General features: G+C 28.5%; 4 protein-coding genes across 5 annotated transcripts; 2 read left to right on the top strand and 2 right to left on the bottom strand.

Moving 5' to 3' along the window:
• The first annotated feature begins 89 nt into the window (after positions 1-89).
• Positions 90-2,099, top strand: LOC113796922 (uncharacterized). Its single transcript, XM_027347217.2, has 2 exons — positions 90-1,354; positions 1,414-2,099. The coding sequence occupies exons 1-2, from the start codon at positions 154-156 to the stop codon at positions 1,950-1,952; spliced, it is 1,740 nt and encodes a 579-aa protein (XP_027203018.2). The 5' UTR covers positions 90-153; the 3' UTR covers positions 1,953-2,099.
• On the bottom strand, positions 2,080-3,624 carry LOC113796877 (serine/threonine-protein kinase stk11-like). Its single transcript, XM_027347166.2, is given in 4 exon segments — positions 2,080-2,377; positions 2,450-2,920; positions 2,994-3,274; positions 3,276-3,624. Coding segments are annotated over 4 exon segments (1,182 nt in total). The 5' UTR covers positions 3,408-3,624.
• Positions 3,625-5,276: 1,652 nt separating this feature from the next.
• On the top strand, positions 5,277-19,778 carry LOC113796878 (uncharacterized). Of its 2 annotated transcripts, XM_075822523.1 has the most exons (3): positions 5,277-5,386; positions 15,949-17,084; positions 17,148-19,778. In XM_075822523.1, exons 2-3 carry the CDS (start codon positions 16,131-16,133, stop codon positions 19,467-19,469), a joined length of 3,276 nt encoding a protein of 1,091 aa, XP_075678638.1. In that variant the 5' UTR covers positions 5,277-5,386; positions 15,949-16,130; the 3' UTR covers positions 19,470-19,778. The 2 variants fall into 2 exon arrangements, with proteins under 2 accessions (XP_075678638.1, XP_075678639.1); XM_075822524.1 differs by lacking the exon at positions 5,277-5,386 and having other exon boundaries at positions 15,712-17,084.
• Positions 19,779-20,415: 637 nt separating this feature from the next.
• LOC113796879 (uncharacterized) lies at positions 20,416-21,262 on the bottom strand. Its single transcript, XM_027347169.2, has one exon. It carries the CDS (start codon positions 21,260-21,262, stop codon positions 20,447-20,449), a length of 816 nt encoding a protein of 271 aa, XP_027202970.2. The 3' UTR covers positions 20,416-20,446.
• Between the last annotated feature and the right edge of the window lie 5 nt (positions 21,263-21,267).

Here is a 21,267-nt window from a genome sequence, read left to right as displayed (position 1 = left end):
CACCATGGAAACCATGCTAAAAAATGAAATGAAATGAATAATCCTGCCGGCCTGAAAAAAACAAAACAAAACATCACAGAATCAGATCTTTTCAATCACCTAACCATAATAGTTTTGATTCAATTCAAACTAATCAATCGATAGCCAAAAAAAATGTTACGTCATAAATCAACACCATGTTTATTACAGATGGCTAAACATTCCACTACAACAACAACAACAATGATTAATCATAATCATCAAATGTATTATGGTAATGATAATGAATTAAAAAATCGTTATGATAATCTACAAGAACAACATCAACAATTAAAACGTGAAATAAATGATGCACGTGAACAGATTAAACGTTTAAATACACGTATGTCAAGATTATTAATGGAAAAAAAACGTATATTAAAAAATTTTAAACCTGAATTGGAAATAACAATGGAAGAAAAAATGTTTGAATTAGAACAACAATTACGACAACAACAACAACAAAATGAACGTCTTCGTGAACGTTTAAAATTAATGTATCATTCGACAATCGATGATCAACAACTACAACAACAACATCGACCAAAATCATCGATAAATCATCAATCATCGATGATGGCAAAAAAGCAACCATTACGTAATACAAAAAGTGCCTATTCAAATGTTCGTTCACGTATTGATTCGGGTCTTGGTTTTTATTTTCGTCCATTAAATTTAAGTCGATCATCAAAAATGGTCACAAATTCATCAAGACGTTCACGTTCACAAAATGATCGTTCGGTAACATTTAAGGAACCAACCGAAGAAGAAGAAGTAGAAGAAGAAGAACAAAGTTCAATGGAAAAAGATTTAACCCTAAAAAATGCCATAATATTAATACAGGATGCAAAAGAAGAAATCATACGATTAGAATCAATTATTGAACAACAACAAAATTCGATTGATTCATTACGAAAGAATAATCCTTTGGTCAACGAAAATGGATCATCCAAAAACATCGATACTGATGAATCAATGTTGTCGATGATGATTATGACGGCAACCCGGACAACAACAACAGCAACCCGGACAACAACAACAGCAACTAATGATAAATCATCACCGACAACGATGAATTTGAATGTCGATAATGTTGATGATGATCAAACAGCAATCGATTCATTATGGTTAAAATATCAACAAATTTTAAATAATAAAAAAAGTTTTCAACGTATATCATTGGAATGTCAACAAATTTTTGAAAAACTTTATTCAATTATGAAATTGGAACGACAAAAATCACAAGAATATCGTTTGAAATTACAACAACAAGAAAAGAAAATTATGGTCAATTTGAAAATGATCGAATCGGCTCGTACGGCTGAACAAACATCAGGTATGGTGTTTGAGTTGATTGAATCTTTATTAATTAAATTTATTGATGTTTTTTTGCAGCAATAATGTTGATGGAAAAAGATAAAATTATTGAAAATTTACGTAAAGAAAATCAAATTCTTCAGGATTCATTAAAACAATGTATGAATCAATTGATTTCGATTCAAAATAATGATGCTGGTAACATGGCTGATAATCATCAACAACAAATGTCCATAACAATTCGTGAACAAATTCAACAAATTTGGTATCATAAACGTAATGATTATGAAAAACAAATTAATGAATTGAATGAAAAAATTGGTGAATTAAATGATAATCTTTATCGACAACAACAAAAAAATGAATCATTACGAATAGGATATGAAAATTTGCAACAATTAAATGAAAATGATCAGCTTAAAATTGTACATTTAGAACAGAAAGTATGTCGATTATCAGATATATTATTTCATGATTTTGATCATAAAATAATTATTGATTCACCATCAACATCGAATCATTTGAATAATCATCATGATGACACGTCATTTGCGAATGGATCCAATAATATTCCGGATGCTCATGATGATGATGAATTTGTTTATGATTCGAAATGATAATCTCCAAAAAAAAGCTCAATTTTTTAAAAATGATATTGATTAAACATTTGCTGCCATCTAATGAATAGAAAATTAAATAAACTTTTTAAAAATTTTTGTAATTTTTTTTGTAATTTATAATTTTCTAAATTAATTCTAATTTTATAAATGATTCATCTTGTTTATTACTATTATTATCATCAATCAAATTAATTTTTCTTGGATCTTGTATATAACGTGATGAACGCATTAATGGTAATATTTTTAATGAATCTTGAAATTGACGAAAATTTACTAATTTTTCTTCGGATGGTGGTGGATAATATTTATTATAAATTCTAGTTAATACTGTTAAACCACGATAACAATCAATTGTTAGATTATCTGTTGGTAGTTTAACAAATGGTTCATCACGTTGACGATTATAATCGATTTGCATCCATCTATTATTCAATGGAAAAAGATTTTTAAATGAAAAGATTTTGAAAAGAAAGTTTTATAAGAATAAAACATACGGATGATTTTTAATGGCCATTATCGACATACGATGTCGAAAATCTTTTTCAAATATTCCATTAAATAAATCGATTAATAATACATCTTGTTTAAGCGATAATGGATATTGAACATTTTCGGTTAATATTTCATCAATATCACGTTCGGTTGTATTTGTTCGATTAAAAAATGGCAATTCACCAGTTAACATTTGATATAATATAACACCAGCAGCCCAAATATCAATTTTTGTACCTGAATAATGAATAATTTTTGGATGAAATAATTCAGGTGGATGATATAGCGGTGTACCATCACTACCAAATACCATATCATCTAATTTAAATATTGATATTTCTTGACAAACACCAAAATCAGCTAATTTGATTATATCATATGGTGTAACAAGAATATTTTCCGGTTTTATATCACGATGTATAATACCATGTGAATGTAAATAGCTAAGACCTTCGATTAATTGTACAAAATAGCTTCGAATGGGGGTGGGAAAACCAAAAGACCATTAAAAAATTGACCAAAATCAAATCAAACATTTATACATACTCTTTACATTGTGATTTTGGTAAACATTTATAAACTTTAAGAAATTCAGCCAATTCACCATAACAAAATTCCATAAACATATAGATTTTTTTACTAGTTGCATATAAATCATAAACACGTAATACATTTGGATGATTAAAATGATATGTAATGGCTAATTCTTTATTAATCTGATGACGTAAATGTGAATTTCTTTTCAATATATTTGTACGAATAATTTTCCCTGCATAACGTTTCAATGTTTTTTTATCAATAAATTCACGTACAACACCAAATTTTCCATCGGCCTAATATTTCACCTTTAATATAATGTTTAATTTCTTTATATTTATGTATTTTTAAACGATAAATTTCTTCTTGCGAACCAATAAGGAAAACATCATCCAAATTTTCAACCTGTTTTATATCGATCATTTCATTTTTTTAATTCGGATGATGTTTTTTCATTATATCATGTAATGATTTTTCTGTTTTCACAGTAAATGTTATTGTTTTTAGAAAATCCATTTCATCATTATCCGTTTCATTGAATTTTATTGTTTGTTGTTTTTCATTTTCCAATTTTTTTTCATCCAAAATATTTGTTTTTGGCATTATTTCAATATTTACAATGTACGTTCGTATACAATCTTGCCTTGTTACAAATGAAAAATTTTTTTCATTTTAAAAGGAAAAATTTATTTTGAAAATTCAAAATTCTCGAATTTCAAATCAAAAAAAAAAAAAAAAAATTCTAATTCAATCTTTTCTCCTAGCAAAACATAGATGTCGACACTGGTGATTGGAAATTTTTTTTCAAATTTTTTTGGCGCGCGAAGCAAAGACCTCACACCTGTAATCAAACAGCGAAAAAAAAGTTGCCTTTTCACCTGCATCGGATGCTATAGTATGTGTTTAGTGTGTTCTCTTCTTTTTGAAAAAATCTTTTCTTTTCTTTTTTTTGATTGTTTTAACCGCCGCTATCCTCTCTCTCTCTCTGTCCCTATCTCTCGAATCAACAATCGGTGATGGTGGTGGTGGACACATGAAAATAAACACGCATACCATTGCCATGCAAAAAAACATTACATCTTGATGCTAATTCACCATCACACCACTATAGTGGCCATTCAGTTTGTGTTTGACCATCGTTTAGATTGGTGGTAATAAGAATCGTGTGTCTATTTGTGTTATGTGGATTTCATTTTATCTATCTTCTTCGTTTCGGACCACCATCAACTCAATCTAAATCCAAAAAAAAAGTTCAATGTAACATTGATGATAATAAAATCAAATCAATGATGACCACCATCAATATCAAATGACAACGAATCATTTAAATGTTTTTTTGGTTTTTCGTGTTTGTTTGTTTGTTTGTTTGCATAATCTGAACAAAAATCTGAAATAAAAGTTCAACGATTTTCAAAGTTCCTACTTTTTTTTGTTTTTTAATTACAGCGGAATGAAATGAATGAATGAATGTTTGTCAAATGTTAGGTAGTGTCCATATTTATTTATTTTCATCCGTTGTCTGTTTATCTGTTTATCTCTCTCGCATAGGAAAAAAACAACGGTTTTTTTCACTGACTTTTGTTTACCGTTGTTGTTGTTGTTGATTATTCAAAAAAATACCACTAATCATTATCATTATCAGCATTTTTCGATGTGTTTTGTTTGTTAATCGATTTTGTTAATTTCCTTCCAAAATCAATCGATTTTGTTTTACAAGGTGTTTTTCCTTGTTTATTCAAATCCATACGAAACGGAAATATTTGATTCAATTTTTAAATTGATGAAATCGCAATTATAGTAGAAACCTGAATGGATTTTTGTTTTGCCCAAAAGTTTTGTTTGTTTCCTGTATAAATATATCGATTTATATTCAAATTGATCAAATGTCCAAATGTAAAATTTTAGGAACATTCACTGTCTGTGCTAGTGTGTGGATCCTGAATTTCAATTGTTTTTTCCATACTTTTTTTTCTGTTGTTGAATGAAAATTTTCATTGAAACATCGTGCCAAACAATTTTTTTTCTTCAAAAATCATATTTTGTTTTTTCTTCTTCTTTGTGAAAATTATTTCTGGAACATCTGTCCACACATTCTACTCTAATAATAAGTTTTTTTACGTCGTCGTTGCCATTGTCGCCTATGATCAGCATCCAAATAATCATCATCCTTCTTATTATCCTTTCTTTTCTAAATTCATAACCATCATCATCAAACAAACAAAAATTTTCTCATCATTCATGTTTGTTTCTTTGAAAATTTACAATTCTTTTGTTGTTTGTTTGTTTGTTTGTTTGTTTACATAATCATCTTCATCTTGATCATCATCCTTAATATAAATTTTACCTTTTTGTTCAAAAAAAGGTAGAATTAGCGTCATTCATCGTTCATTAATCAATTTCGGGTAGGTAAATATTTTTTGCATGTTTCTCGTTGACCATTCAGAAAAATAATGACGATGATGATTAGCTTAATAATTATCTATTGTTAAATATCTGAAATTTTCTTGAAAATTTAAAATTTTTTTTAAGTGAAAGTTTTCAACAACAAAAACATTTTCGAAGTCAATTTTTGATTTTTTTTCGGTTCTTTCGAACCCCCTATGCCTAAACATCGACAAAAACTTTTTTGTTAAATCGTTTCATCACGCCAAGATAATCATCATTATCATCATAATAATCATTATTTATCTGAAATTTTTTTCAAAAAATTCAATGTTTTTTTACCCAAAATGGATTAACATAGTCGATGTTTCTCCCTTACTTTGTTCATTTTCCATTATCCTACTATCCATTCATTCATTGATTTGGCTACCTGACAAAAACATGATGATCATGGTAATTTAAATTTTAGACAACAAAAACAAAAATAATAGAAGTTAGTTGAACACAAAACAAACTTTACAAAGATCAAAGATGAATTTCAGTTGATTCTTTTTTTCATTTTGTTAACGTGGTTTTTTTTCGAAAAGCTTTTCATCACTGATGGTGGTCAAATCAATTATTATTTTTAGACAAAAAAAAAAGAATCAACAAACGACAGTGAAGAATAATGGATGGATTTTTCAGCTAAATGACGATGATAGAGATGCTATTAGCGAATTGAAAAACCCAAAAAAATACTGTATTCGTAATTGTTCACTGAAATGGTTGCGAACTTTGAACTTTCATCTACAAACAAACAAACAGATTGTTTATTTTTTTCCAAGCTTAATTCCATTTCGGAATTTCATCATTATCATCCTTATCATCATCAATTCACTGATAAGTGACTTTAGAAAATGACACCTTTTAAAATTACCATTTGAATTTTTCTCTTTATATTTGCAAATCATTAAGGGCTATCACATTGAACTTTCACACACACCAACACACAAGCATCTTTGAAAAGTGAATGAGATGCGGATTTCATTTTATTCAGTTATGTTATGGTTTTCTTCATGGATTTTTTTTGTTGATGCGAAAAAATAATTGGTTTTTTGTTTGTTTGTTTGCTGTTTGGTCGAATATTCAAAATACTAATTAATAGTTGATTAGGCAATGCAAGGCATTTTTCCTATTTAAATCTTCTTCAATTTTTTAATCCTTTCGTTCTCTTTCTTTTCAGTTGGTTTGATCTGAAAAGTGACATTTGCAAAAAGAAAAACGACATAAAAAAAATTTCTTCAAAATATTCAAACATAGTGGAAATAGTAGAATTCATTTTTGATCTCTTTTCGGTGATGGTTGTTTAGGGTTTAATGACTTTTTGGCTGAAAAAAATGAAAGAAAGAATTTCTGTGTTTTTCAAGGTAAATCAGTTTGCTAAGTTTCATAATAGATGTTATGAGTGTTTCTATTATGAAAATTATGATGATAAATCGATTCAATCAATAAAATCAATCACACCTGAACACAAAAAATTCATTAATTATTTTAACCTTGATCTAATTTGATTAAATTATGTAAATTTTTGTTGTTGCTGCTGCTTGAAATGAATAATGTTTCCTATTTCTTTTCCTCTTCCATTCGTTCGTTTATTTGTTTCGTTTTTCGTTGTATTCAAATTTATTCAAATCAAAGCAGAAAAACATTATATTCATATTCATACATTGTTTCCACTCTTTGGAAACCGAAACAAAACAAAAAACATTTGAAAAAAAGGATAGACATTTTTCCTTGAAGAAAAATAAACAGCATCAACATTCAATCACAATCTCCACATCAATCAATCAATCGATTTTGATCTATAAACATTTCAATGAATGATCAATGTAAAACAACAAAAACAGCAACTAAAAAATTGCAAAATTTGTTACTTTTTATGGTTATATAATAAACAACGTGTGTAACTTACACACACACACAGACATCCTACACATCTTACCGGTAGTTTTATTACATCATTCGATTGATTTGATTTGATTGCTGAAGAATGATGATGATCAATTACAATCAATCAATCAAATCAAATGATCGATATGTATCAATCGATTTTTTTTTCTTCTTTTGAGTTATGGTAAATCATTTTTTTTTTGGAAAAAAAGAAGAAGTAAAAGTTTATAAAAGTTTGACCATTTAAGGTTTTTTTTCTACTTTGTTCAAATTCAAATGATAAATATGAAATTACAAATAACAATCAGAACAAACGAAAAATCAATTCGGGAAATCAATCACACACACACACACACATACTGTTTGTGTTTGGCCTCGATTTTTGTATTTGATTTCCATCCACTTTGCTTAAAAATTATTATCATTGAAATGAGAGCGAAAATAAACAAAACAAAACAAACAAAATGTTACCATAGGAAACGGGAAGCAAAATGAAAAAATTAAATATTTGAAAATATTTCCCGCCAATCGACCAAATTTTGATTGATTTTTGAGTTCTGCATATACAGCAATTGAATAAATGCGTATCTCTCTCTGTATTTGTTTTTTTTTCCGATTGGTGGTTACAGTTGAATGAATTTTGAAAATTTTCTGACCATTTTTTCTTTTGATCATCATTGTCGTCGTCCTGATGAGAATGATGATCCTTGTGATCGAAAATCGATATTGATCCTATTTCACACACAGACACACACAAATCGAGACAAAATATCAATCAAAAAGACAGAAAAAATAATTGAATTTTTTTCAAATGTCACAGGTGTACCATATTGTTTTTCGATTTTGACCTAGAAAATATTTTCAAAAACAAAACAAAACGACAAATAATTCATATCATCCTATGATGATGATGATGATGGTAGAAAACATTTATTTTTCCCTTGGATTTTGTTTATTTTTCTCCACTTTTTTTGTTGTTAGCTTTTTGGTGGGAAAAGGAAAGATTTCAATTGATCAGTTCCTCGTAATAAAACAACAATAAATCAATATTGATGATCAAATTTGATTGATTTGAAACAACAGAAAAAACAAACAAACAGTGCTTATTAAAGATGATCATCCAATGTTGAACGATTCAATGTTTGAATGATCAATCAGAAAAAAATTTTCATTTTTTTTCCTGTTAATTAAGAAAAAAATGGAAATTTGATGATTGATGATTGATCAGGCAATATTTTGTCTTGTGTGTGTTAATGTCTTTGTTGACTATTGTTTGCAATAAGGAAAACAAAAGTCTTTTCCAAATTTACAAGCACGCACTGAGTATTTCAATGAAATGAATGAATCTTGAATGACCACAAACAAGAAAAGAAAAAATTCAATCCTTTTACCAACCAGAAAAAAATTCCGAAACAAAAAACCGGGTCATCAGCATCATCGATGGCCAGCAAAGATCAAAAGTTATTTCAAACACCATCATCATCACTGTTTTTGATCGTTTTTTTTCTCCTTTAAAATAATGATGGTCATTTCATTATAAAATGCAAAATGAAAGTAAACCAAAACTAAATCAACTAAATGTGGGGCCATCGTCGTCATCACTATTCGCAAACAAGCACTAAATACATAAAACATTATGGAAAATAACGAAAACAAAACGAAACAAAACGATACATATTTTGAATCATATTTTCCAATTTTCAAATCTATCCCACACACACACAACACAAATACGTTATTCGGTTGTAGGTGTGTGTGTGTTTGCGTTTGTCTATAATTTTCATTCGTTAGTTTTGAGGTCAACATAATTATCAAACGTAAAAATATATTTTTTATATTTATTTTACTAAATGTGATAAATATTTGTTGTTGTTCAAATGAAAGTTTCGTAGAAAAACTGTAGAAGAAAATGAAGAAAACAATCCACACTTACAGGCAATGAGATTCTTGTGTGTGTTTGCGTGAATGAAGGTTTTTTTTCTGAAAAATTTTATTCAATTTTTTCAACAAAAAAAAAGGTTTGTCCGAATCGTATTTTTTTCCTTTCTTATTTCTCATCATAATGATCACCACCATCATCAGGGTATTTGGTTCATTTTCGCTTTTTTTCGCTCCGTTGTTGTTGTTGGTCTGGGTGATGATATTTCACCTTAGATTTTTTTTTTTTTTTTTTTTTTTTTTGGTAGGTTGGTTGACCAGCCAACAACAACACGATATGGGCACAACAACAACAACATTATCGAGGTTTGTAGGTGAATGAGATTCATTTTTGTTTTTCCAGTTTATTTCCTTTTTTCAGTTTTGTTTTTCTGGTTAAAATCAAGCCTAAAAATATGTCATTATGTTTGTAGCGCACACCTTATCACTTAATTATCGAGAATCGTCTTTTTTACCAGAAAAAAAATTTCATTTCATTTTTACTGGTTGTCAAAGGGTTGACAAGAAAAAACAAAACCCTTAACCCTTTCTATACCAACATTTTACATCCATTTTTTTTCCTTTTTCCGTCAACTTTATGGAAATTCCTGTCTTTTTTTCTTTTCTTTTTTTGGCTATTTTTATATGAAAAGCCAAAGAAGTTTTTTCAAAGTTTTTTTTGTGAATGTGATTAAATTGTGAGTCACTCAGTCAGTCAGTCAGGACAAGACAAGTGGGGACATTTTATTTAAATTATATTCAGGTTCTGCAAACAACCAACCAACCACCACAGTCCAGTATGACCATCATTGACCATATACATTGAATTTATGATGCAAAAGAGCATGGTTAGATTTGAGGAGAGAGATTCATTAATATAAGAAAAGATGATGATAATTAGCTTTGCTGTATATTGTCATTTCATTCAATAAGATGGCTAAATCTCACGAAAATATTATTATTATTTAAAATTCAAGCCAAAAAAAAACTTGAATGAATGAAGAATGATAAAGCTTTTGGCTGGAAAAAGACAAGATTGTATTCTTGTTGTGTGTGTGTGTGTGTGTGAATCAGGTATCCATCCATCTCTCTCTGTTTTTTCCACTGAAAGATGCAAAATGATGGTCACATTTTGCTGTGTGTGTGTGTCATCATCATTATCATTATCATCATCTCTGTGTGTATGTGTGATTTGTTTGTTTGGTTGGCTGAAGCGAGAGAGAGATAGAGAAAGATGATGCTTTTCCTATTTAATATCTCGTTTTTTGTTGTTGTTGTTGTTAATCTTGAACAACAAAAACAACAAAAATCTACATACTGACCGAATGAATACAACAACAAAAAAAAAATCCTTGTCACATACAACAAGTGTTTGTTGTTTGTATGATTTTTTTCTTTCTTTTCTTCTGTTTTTCCCGAAAAGTTTTTAAATAAATTTTCAATTTTTTCATTCAACAAATCCAAACAGCACAACAGCAAAATGCGAAAAACATTGAACATTCACCTGTTTCGTTTTTTTTCTTCAATGATGATACTGAAATTAACTGAAAACTGAAATTAACTAACTGAAAACTGAAATAAAATCCGCTAATATAATCATCATCAAAACAAGAGATAATAATAATGATGATGATTGAATTAAAAATGAAGAAAATGAAAAAAATTTCAATGTCAATTGATGTTGATGTTTGCAAAAATCTTCATCATCATAATTTGCATCTTTTTTCATTCTTTCATTTTACAAAAAGATAATGATTATTTACAAGTAGGGACTCGATTGTAGCCATCTTCATGATTGCAAGTAGCTGATGATGAATGAATGAATGTCAAAAACAAATGAATAAACTATTATGATGATGATCAGATGTAATGTTACCTGTGTGTTACCTGCGTGTTAAATTTGAGACACACTTCATTTGTTTTGCTTTGTTTGATTGTGTCTACATTGATCAATCGATGACCGAAATCTGAAACAAGAAACAAAATCTTGTCAACAGTTAAATTAAATTTTTTTGAAACAAAAGGTCAAGCGTTTTGTTTTTTGTTTTGGACCAATCAACAAGTTGTAATTTCATTTTCTGGAAATTACGAAATTGAAATGAAAAGTTTTTTTCACATTTTCTACAATAATTTACAATTGGTTTCGAATCCATTCATTCATGATCCTGGTTTTTTTTAAATTTTGTTCTCTTGATTGATTCCTAATGATCATTATCATAATTCAAAATGATGAAAATGAAAAGAAAAAATATTCTCAGGATTTTTCTTTTTTTTTCTCAATTATCATCACCTGTGAATAATGATGATGATGATGATGATGACGAAAAAAGCTTGAATTCTGCGTTTCGCGTACTGTGAAACTATCCATAATGATTATGTTATGAAATCATATTTACATCTGATGATGATGATGATGATGATGATTGACTATGGCTATTTTTATTTCAATCAAAAGTCACGAATTTGTCGTTTTGTTCATCCGATGTGAATTTTCTTTTTTCCAGTTTCTTTTTTTCTGAATCAATTTTTTTGCGACAAAACAAAAATAGCAAAAAAAACCAAGCAAATCAAATTGGAAATTTTTCTCTGGAAACTCTGGAATCTCATCACATTCATTCAATGTTTGAAAGAAACTTCTTTTTTAATCAAACATGGAAAAAACATTTTTCGACGTAAAAATTTTTCGATATTTTTTTACGGATATTTTTGTTGTTGTTGTTGTTGTTTTCATTGTCCATTTTTTTAACGATAACGATGATAATGATGGATAACAACAACAACAACAACAACAACATTGACCTGAAGACCTAAACCTTATGATGATTATGATTAACATTTGGCTTATTGTCGTATATTATTTTGATTTGATGTTATGTGTCATTAACAAGCGACGACAACAACGATGTATCCCAATCCAATCTAAAAAAGAAATGAAATGAAATTTAGTTACCGGTTAATGTTAATGTTTTTTAACCCCGAAATATATCCGAAAATTTTTCTCATTTTTTTTCTCATTGTCAAACATCATTTATGTAATAATAATAATAATGATGGTGATGATGATGAAAAACATGATAAATAACAACCAACAACAACAACAAAAATGATGACAAGTGACAATGAAAAACAGAACAAAATGAAGGTCAACAACAAAATATAATGATGAACGATATGGTCAAAAAAAATGTTTTTAAATCTTCAATTAGATAAACATTTGTCTATGGATATAACCGGAGAAAAAAAGAAATGTAAATCGGCCATCAATTTTTGCATTCAAAATCACCATCATCAACGAGAAAACAACATCGTCGATGTTTTGAGAGTTTTCTTCACTCAAATATACATTCGGATCTTACCTGTCATCATTGTTGTTGCCCGATGATGATGGTCATCATCATCCAATATGCGATAAGATGTTATTTAAAAAGAGACAATCAAATTTTACAAACCAGCCAAAAAAGAAAAGAAAAAGATCGAATGATTGAATGACATATATGGTTGAATGAATTCTTCTCATTTTTTTGATGATGAAGAAAAAGATTTTTCAAAAAAAAATGGCAGGAAAAATAAACGAACATAAATTATTCTTTCGAAGAAAAAAATGCTCATTTTTTTGGTTCAAGATCATCATCATCATCATCAGTTGATTCAATACCATTCTCGACAAGATAATAATTCTTCGACATTATCGACAAATGATGATGATTATGATGATAATAACTATATGGATTCTCATTATATATTTGGCCATTTGTTCTCATCTTCATCTTCTATGGCTGATATGGATGATGCTAATAACCACGATGATGATGATGATGTTTACAGATGATTTATGTGAATGTTTGTTTTGTTTTGTTATGGATTTTTTTTTGTTGTTGTTGAAAGAACCCTTCAAACAAACAAATATTTGAAGTTTTATTTTTCCTGTTTTGAACAACAGGAAAAAAAATCTATCAGCTTTTTGTTTGTTCGCTGTTGTTCATCATCTGATTGAATTGAACGGATAAAAAGATGGTGTTAAAATCCAAACATAAATCTTATTAATCCAATTATCAACTGATTCAAGATTTTTTGATGAGAAAAAACTTGAGCATTTTGTCCAGAATGTTTTTCTTCAAAAAAAAAACTGGATTCAAATCACATTTTGAATCGGATGTTGGTGTAGAAAAAAATTTGCATTTTTTTATCTCCTTTTACCTTAATAAGCAAAAATGAAATGAGAAAATTATGCAAACACAAACACAAAGTGAAAAAAACAACAAATCAAAACTAACCTTGAATTTTATGTAATATTCCATACAAAAAATTGAAAATGATTTGTATCATGCATGATGATTATTATTGATCATTATCACGCGATAATCACCAATGATGATGCCAGAAAATATATGGTTCAAACAAAGCAAACAGAATAAGACAAACACACATAGATATAGATAATGATCATCATTACTTACTTACTTATCATCATCATCATTAAACATTAGCATCATCAATGACATTACAAATCAGATGAGGCGACTGCAAAAGTGATAACAAATTATTATTATTCCGAATAATTTTACCATTAAAATAATAATAATAATGTTACCTTGTTTTTTTTCTGCGAAAAAATTACCATCAATTGATCATTTGAATCCATAGGTATTCCAGAAAATTTTCCAGAAATTCAAAAAAATAATTTATTATTTCTTTTTTGGTGTGCACGAGAACTGTCGAAAAGATTCAGATCAAAGCCGGCCACCGATGGCAATTCAAATAAATATTTTATCCACTCGACAGGTGTATTTTTCTTTCGTTTATTTTTTGGATAATTTGTCATTGTAATGTCGAATTTAATCATCGACTTTTAGTGATAGATGGTGGTGGTGGGAGTAGAAAGGACCATAGTAACGTGTCAATTTTTGTTTTGAAATGATTTTCCCTCATCAAACCGATAATGATTATTATGGTAATGATTCGATGATTTCTTTGATCTTCGGATTTTTTTCTATTTTCCACAGTGTAGGTGGTTTTCGATTCTCTTCACATAAAAAAATTACGATTTGATTTATCAAATGAAATTATTTTCATTTCGAAATGATCTTTTATGAGAAAAAATGTCTTTTTTCTTGACAAATTTGGTTCGAAATTTTTTGGCTTCGTTTTGTTTTAATAATACTTTAATGAAAAACGAAGAAAAAAATCAATTTTCTTATCTTAAATTGATGATGATGTTTTTGGATGTGGATGATTGAAGAAGTTTTTTTTCCTTTTGAAAAAAAACAAGATCAAGGTTGAATGATGAATTGAAGACAACATTCCATAATTGTTCACGATTCTTTTCATCTGATATAATCAACTTATCGTCCGTAACAAATATCATCATCATCATCATTTTTTTTAATCGTTGACAAATTGAAGAAAAAAAAATGTAATTTTTTCACATCAAAAACAAAAAAAATTCATTCACTTTTTGTTCATCTGATGATTATTACATGGATTACTTTGATTAAAATTATAACCGAAAAAAAATTTGTAAAAAGTTTATTGAACCTTTATGATGATAATGATGACAAGAGATTGATTCCGCGGAAAAAAATTATTTTCTTCTTCTTCCAAAATCGAATGGAATTTTCGATTTTGACTATTTCGACCGAAACATACGCCTCTGTTTATTTTGTCAAAAAATTTTTTTTGAAGAAGAAAAATGTCCAAAACAATTAACGATTTAACCGAGAAGAATCTGATTGAAGATTTTTTGATTCGAATTTTAATTGTGATTGATTCCTATATCAATCAATCAATCAATCAATCAAAACTGAATTAATTAATTTTTCTTGTTTTCGTGTTGTTTTTTGTTTTGTTTTTCACCGAATAAAGTTTGATAAAGGAATTTTTGATCAATTTAATATGATAAATATGATAAATAATTATAGCTTTTCCATTAAATACCATCAAACGATTTGAAGAAACTTGATTTTTGGTTTGATTTTTTCTTCTTTTACAAAAAAAAAATATTTCAAATTCAACAAATTATCTCATCACATTGATAAATCGAACGGGAAAAAAATCGAACAGAACTGAACATTCGATTTGCGATTGCGCAATAATATCGTTCCTGTTGGGTTTTTTTTTTCTTTTGTTGGATCAACTTTGTTTCGGACAAAAGTTTTTTTCTTGTTTCTTTTTGTTAAAAAACCAAAAGAAAAACAAAATGAAAACATCAAAAACCGATCAATATAACCCGATCAACAAAAATGTGATTGATTTGTGACGGCGGTATCTGACTTTGTCTGATTAAAGAATTGAATTAAATGGGATAATGTGATGATGTCCATTGATGAATGGCGAAAAATTCTCATAAAATGAAACCATCAACAACAATCAATCAATAGATCGGATTAGATTCGCAATTTTATTATTATTCACAAGCCTTTTATTTCTTCATTTATTTGTGATCGACAAAAAATTGTTTTGTGTGTTTTATCCTGAAAGAAAATAACCAGCAAATCTGATCGTAAAATGTTTGTTAAATTGTTGTTGTTGTTAAATGGGCAATTTGTTTGGAATTTTCATCTCGTTTTACCTTATCACCCACTCACTTCACATTCGAATTCAAATTCTTCGATTTAATACCGTCCCACGAAATTTTCAATCATCCGATGACCTTTGAACTTTTATTATTATTATTATTTGATATTGTTAATCTAATTATGATTGATTTTTCATTGATTTTTGTTTTTTCTTCCCACAGTTTTCATCCATAATCTCGATGAAGAATAAAAAAGAAAACCCCTCGAATGGAATGAATAATGAATTTTAAAAAATGAATCAAAATCAAAAACATCATCCCCAGCAACAAGAACAACAAAATCGTGAAAAATGAATAAAAAATTAGATTGATAACATCGTTGAAAAGAAAAAGAGAGAAAAAAAATGTCTTCACTAAACAAAAATCGCTGTTATTATCATCATAGGATTTTCAAGATTTGGAAATTTTCAACAATATGGCCACCATCAATCATATCGATGATAATAATTTTATATGCTACCGTATTCACAATAATCAATTGTCAATGTCCATGGCCACGAACACCAATACATGTATCATTACATTCAGATTGTGTTTGTGGTTATTCAAATGTACGACGTCTTTCGGTACAATGTTCACCGATGGCAAATTTTAGCCAATTATTAGAGGTATTAAATTCACCATCCGTACAACGATTACCAATCGATTTATTATATATAAATAATGCAACCGGATTAAGTATTTTACCAAAAAATGCATTCAAAAAATTAGATATTCAACAATTACATTTGGCTAATACATTTTTGGAAAAAATTGATAAAGATGCATTCGCTGGTTTGGAAAATAAACTGAATAGTTTAACATTACAAAATACTGGTTTGAAAGAAATACCGGCAACTATAAAAACATTAAAATCATTAAAAACACTTGATTTATCAAATAATCGTATTCGTCGTATACGGCCACAAGCATTTGAAGATTTAAATCAAATATCAACATTACGATTAGCATTTAATCATGATATTCATCTTGATATTAATTCATTTAATGGTCTTGGTCGTACATTAAAAAATTTAAATCTAAAAGGAATCAATCTAAAACACATTCCGGATGCAATATTAAATCTAACTGAATTAGCATTTTTAGATTTGGCACAGAATAAAATTGAAGAAATTAAACCAAGAATGTTTCGTAATCATCATCTATTGACAGCATTATCATTGGAAAGAAATCTAATACGTTCAATGCATCCAGATACATTTGTTGGTCTTAATGATTCACTTAGTTCACTTTCATTATTGAATAATATGTTGATTGAATTTCCTTTGTTAGCATTAAGTAAACTTACTGGATTAAGGGTGAGTTAAGTTATTTTAAATTTAGTTTTAAAATTTTTCAAATTTTTTTTGCAAAATCTCTAGGTTCTTGATTTAGGTTTCAATGCTATTCGTCAATTACCCGAACAATCATTTCGTTCAAATGAATTATTAACATTATTAGCATTGGATGGTAATCCATTAAAAACATTATCATTACAAACATTTAAACATTTAAATAATTCATTACGTGGTTTAAGTATTGGTGGAAAATTTTTTGAATGTGATTGTAAAATACGTTGGTTAGCTGAATGGTCACGTGAATATAGTTTACAGATAACAAGTCGTGAAAGAAATCCACAATTTTGTTCACGGCCACCACATTTACGTAATAAATTATTTACCAATATTGATTTGGATGATTTTGTTTGTCCACCATTGGTTTCGATTAATAATCCTATATTATCACCGATAACATTGATTCCAATGACAACAACAACAACAATCAAAATGAATCCTCCATCACCAACATCAAAACCATCGACAGCCACAACGATGATATCAACAGCAACAACAACAAAGAAAATGACCACACCGTTAACGACAACTACATCGAAATCTATGCAAACTGAAAATTCATCATTAGCAAATGTTGTTACCAGTTATGTTCATGTTGTACCGATGATTAATGAGGAAAAAATTGATCAATTTTCATCAACAACTCGTGCAACAACATTGAATAATAATAATGTTTCACAATGGAACAATAAATCTTGGCAATTACCAACATCAACTATTCGATCTTCTTCATCGAATTCGAATCATAATCATAATCATCATCACCAACATCAATCAATTGGTCCAGCAACATTAAAATTAACCGATGTAACATATAGAAATGGATCGATACATCTACGTTGGGAAACATTACGACCAAGTCAATTAGGATATCAAATACTTTATCGATATTTTGGTTCAAAAGAATTTTATCGTTCTGAACTTTTAATACCATTAACAAATAGTTATACTATTGATAAATATATTGCACCGAATGAATTGATTATTGTTTGTGTTGTTAATCTTGATTTAAATGATCCGGAAATAAATAATTATGATGAAGAAGGTGAAAATATTATACCAAATGGTCAATGTAAAGAATTGAATACACGAGAACCAATTGTAAAGAAAACAATGCCAACAATACGTACTACTGGTTTGTCGTCTGGTACACCACCAACAACAACATTATCATCATCATTTTATCCAACATTAAAACGATTAAATGATATTGATAAAATTGTTATAGGAATATCGGCTGCCGTTTGTTTATTTATTATAATTGCTGTATTAATATTTAGCTGTTGTTTTTATCGTTCATCATCAAAAGATTCACCATTACGAACATTATCAACAAATGCTACTTGTTTATCAACAAAATCATTATCACCATTAGCTAAATCAACATTTGATCATGAATGGGAAACTGTTTCGGTTTATAGTACAAGAAGTATTCCAAGAGCACGTATTACACATACAATACCTATTGGTCCACAATCGACAGATACATTACGATCATCATCACATCATCATCATAATGGTTATACACATCCTGTATCACGTTATATTGGATCAACATTACCTCCTCCACCACCACAGCCGTTAACATTACAAAAATCAACAAATTTCAATAGCCCATGGTTAGAAAGTTATCTACATCATTATCCATCAGTAAATCATTTACATGCAATTAGTTATGGAACATTGGTTACTGCAAATGGTGGGGGTGGTGGTGGTGGTGCATCAATACCATATGTAACACATAATGGTCAATATAGTATGGATACATTCAATAATGGTCATCTAATTGAACGTAATAAATCAAATCATCATCATAATCATCATCAAAAACAACATCAACAACAATCATCATCATCTAAATTGGAAAAAAATCGTCAACAACAACAACGACAACAATATTCAAAAAGCCATATTGATCTACGTAGTAATACCGATAGTAATGGTAGTAGTAATGGTGGTTGTAGTTCAAATCGAATGTTATTATCATCAACAAGTACAGCAAGTAATTCATATCAATCACAAAATGATTATGATTCTGATCATCATCATCCGAATCATCATTCAAATCATCAATATTGGAATAATTCACATCATCATCAACAACAACAATCACATCGAACAATGACACCAGCATTAAAAAATAATTCATCATCAATATCACCAATAACAACATCATCATTATCATCATCGGGACCAACAACATCAGCATCAGCAGCAGCCACAACATCAACAACATCAGCAAATCAATCGAATAATCCAAATCATCATTCAACAATGATGATGATGATGAATAATGATAATGAAGTTGATATTTATATTGATCAAAATTATGCAAAAAGATTCTATTAATTTAACAAACAAAATGACAGTCATCAATAATCATCATTGCCTTGTGTGTGTGTGTGTGCCATTGCATTTTTTTTTCGTTTTCAACTCTTTCTTTTTTCCCTCACTGCACTAAGCCATAATTTATTTGATCAGATTTTTTTTTGCAGAATTATTATTGTCAAATGTTAAATTCATTGGTGATTCATATTCAATTCGAAATTTATTGTTTTAATTAGTTTTAAAAAACATACAAAAATTTTTTTTTCTGGTGGTATTTTCTTTTTATTGGATTCCCTTTTTTGTAATATAAAAAATAATATTGAACATCCGTCCATTTTTTGACATTAAAAATGATAAAAAATCAATTTTTTTAAAATGATTATTGAAGCTATAGCCATGAAATGTGTGTGTGTGTATTTTCGATGAAAGGATTTTTTGGATCATTGTTGAAATTCACAAATAATCTGTAACTGTGAATTAAAATCCATTGAAACAAGATCAACATCAGGATTTATTTCATTACCAGAATGATAATATCTGATCGGTTTATTACGTAATGTTGGATACCAACCATAAATCCATCGTTCAATAGTTGATATTGTTATTTTGGATGATACATGTAATTCATGTTCAAAACTTATTTTATCTGGTGCCGATTTGAACATTATGATTAAACGTACAAAAACATGTTCGGATAATGCAGGATCGGATTGATTTTTTGGTATAGGCATCGTCGTGGTGTTTTAACACTTGTGTTTGCAAAAACATCAACAACAACAACAATCTAGCACAATTAAAATTCGGGAAAAAATGAAAAAAAGTTTTGCAAATTTATTATTGGTTCTGTGTGGTTATTGCATACTAATCGAAATTCGAAAATATTTTTTTTTCCGAAACAAATCGAAATTCGAAACGGATAATCCTTTGGAGCGCCATCTATGTTCCATCGATTACATTAAAAACAGAATTTATTTTTACAAAATTTTATTTTAATTTTTTTACAATGAATCTTCATTAATAATCGGTATTGAATGATCATTCATCAATGTTGATTCATTATCATTGTGGATATTATTATTTTGTTGTTGTTGTTGTTGATTTTGATTATCAGCCGCCGATTGATTATCAATCGTTGGTGTTGGTGTTGGTGTTGGTGGTGGTAATTGTTGTATCCATTTGAAATTAATTTTACCATCAATTATATCGGTTGGATAAAGAAATAATTTATGTGAATTAGATTGTACACGAAATTTAAAACCACGTCCATGTAAATGTATATGTCGCATACGTTCTAATTCAAAAATTGATTCACAATTAATATCGATAAAATCATTAAAACAAATCGAAACAGGACCGAAAATTAATAAATTTTGACCCGGTAAAACATTCATTACACGACGATGACAATAATATAACATTATATGTGATTTTTTTCCACCGGTTAACGTTATGAGAATGAAACGATTTTCATACATACGTAATTTAAATTCATTCCATAATTGTTCAGATATGATTGGTCGTAATAATATATGACTACGACCATTCATATTGTTTACTTTACGAAAACGTTGATTCCTATATCGCCATTGATAAATTGAACCTAAATCATCGATTATATTCCATATGATCGATTGATCATATTGTATATATTCAACAATTTCATCAATATTTAAACCGGCAATTGATATCGATGATGATATTTGTTGTTGTTGTTGTTGTTCTGTTGTTTCCATGGTGTCATCATCACCATCAAGTTCACCATCTTCTGGTCGTTGTTGTTCAACTTCATTCAAATTGATAAATGTTCCCGACATTTTTT

This window comes from Dermatophagoides pteronyssinus, unplaced genomic scaffold (genome assembly GCF_027571235.1).
Source record: "Dermatophagoides pteronyssinus isolate colony J.1.1.1.1 unplaced genomic scaffold, Derpt_VIB-CSIC_2022.12 sq0018, whole genome shotgun sequence".
NCBI classification, from domain to species: Eukaryota; Metazoa; Arthropoda; class Arachnida; order Sarcoptiformes; family Pyroglyphidae; genus Dermatophagoides; species Dermatophagoides pteronyssinus.
This window is presented reverse-complemented; position numbering and strand designations above follow the sequence as displayed.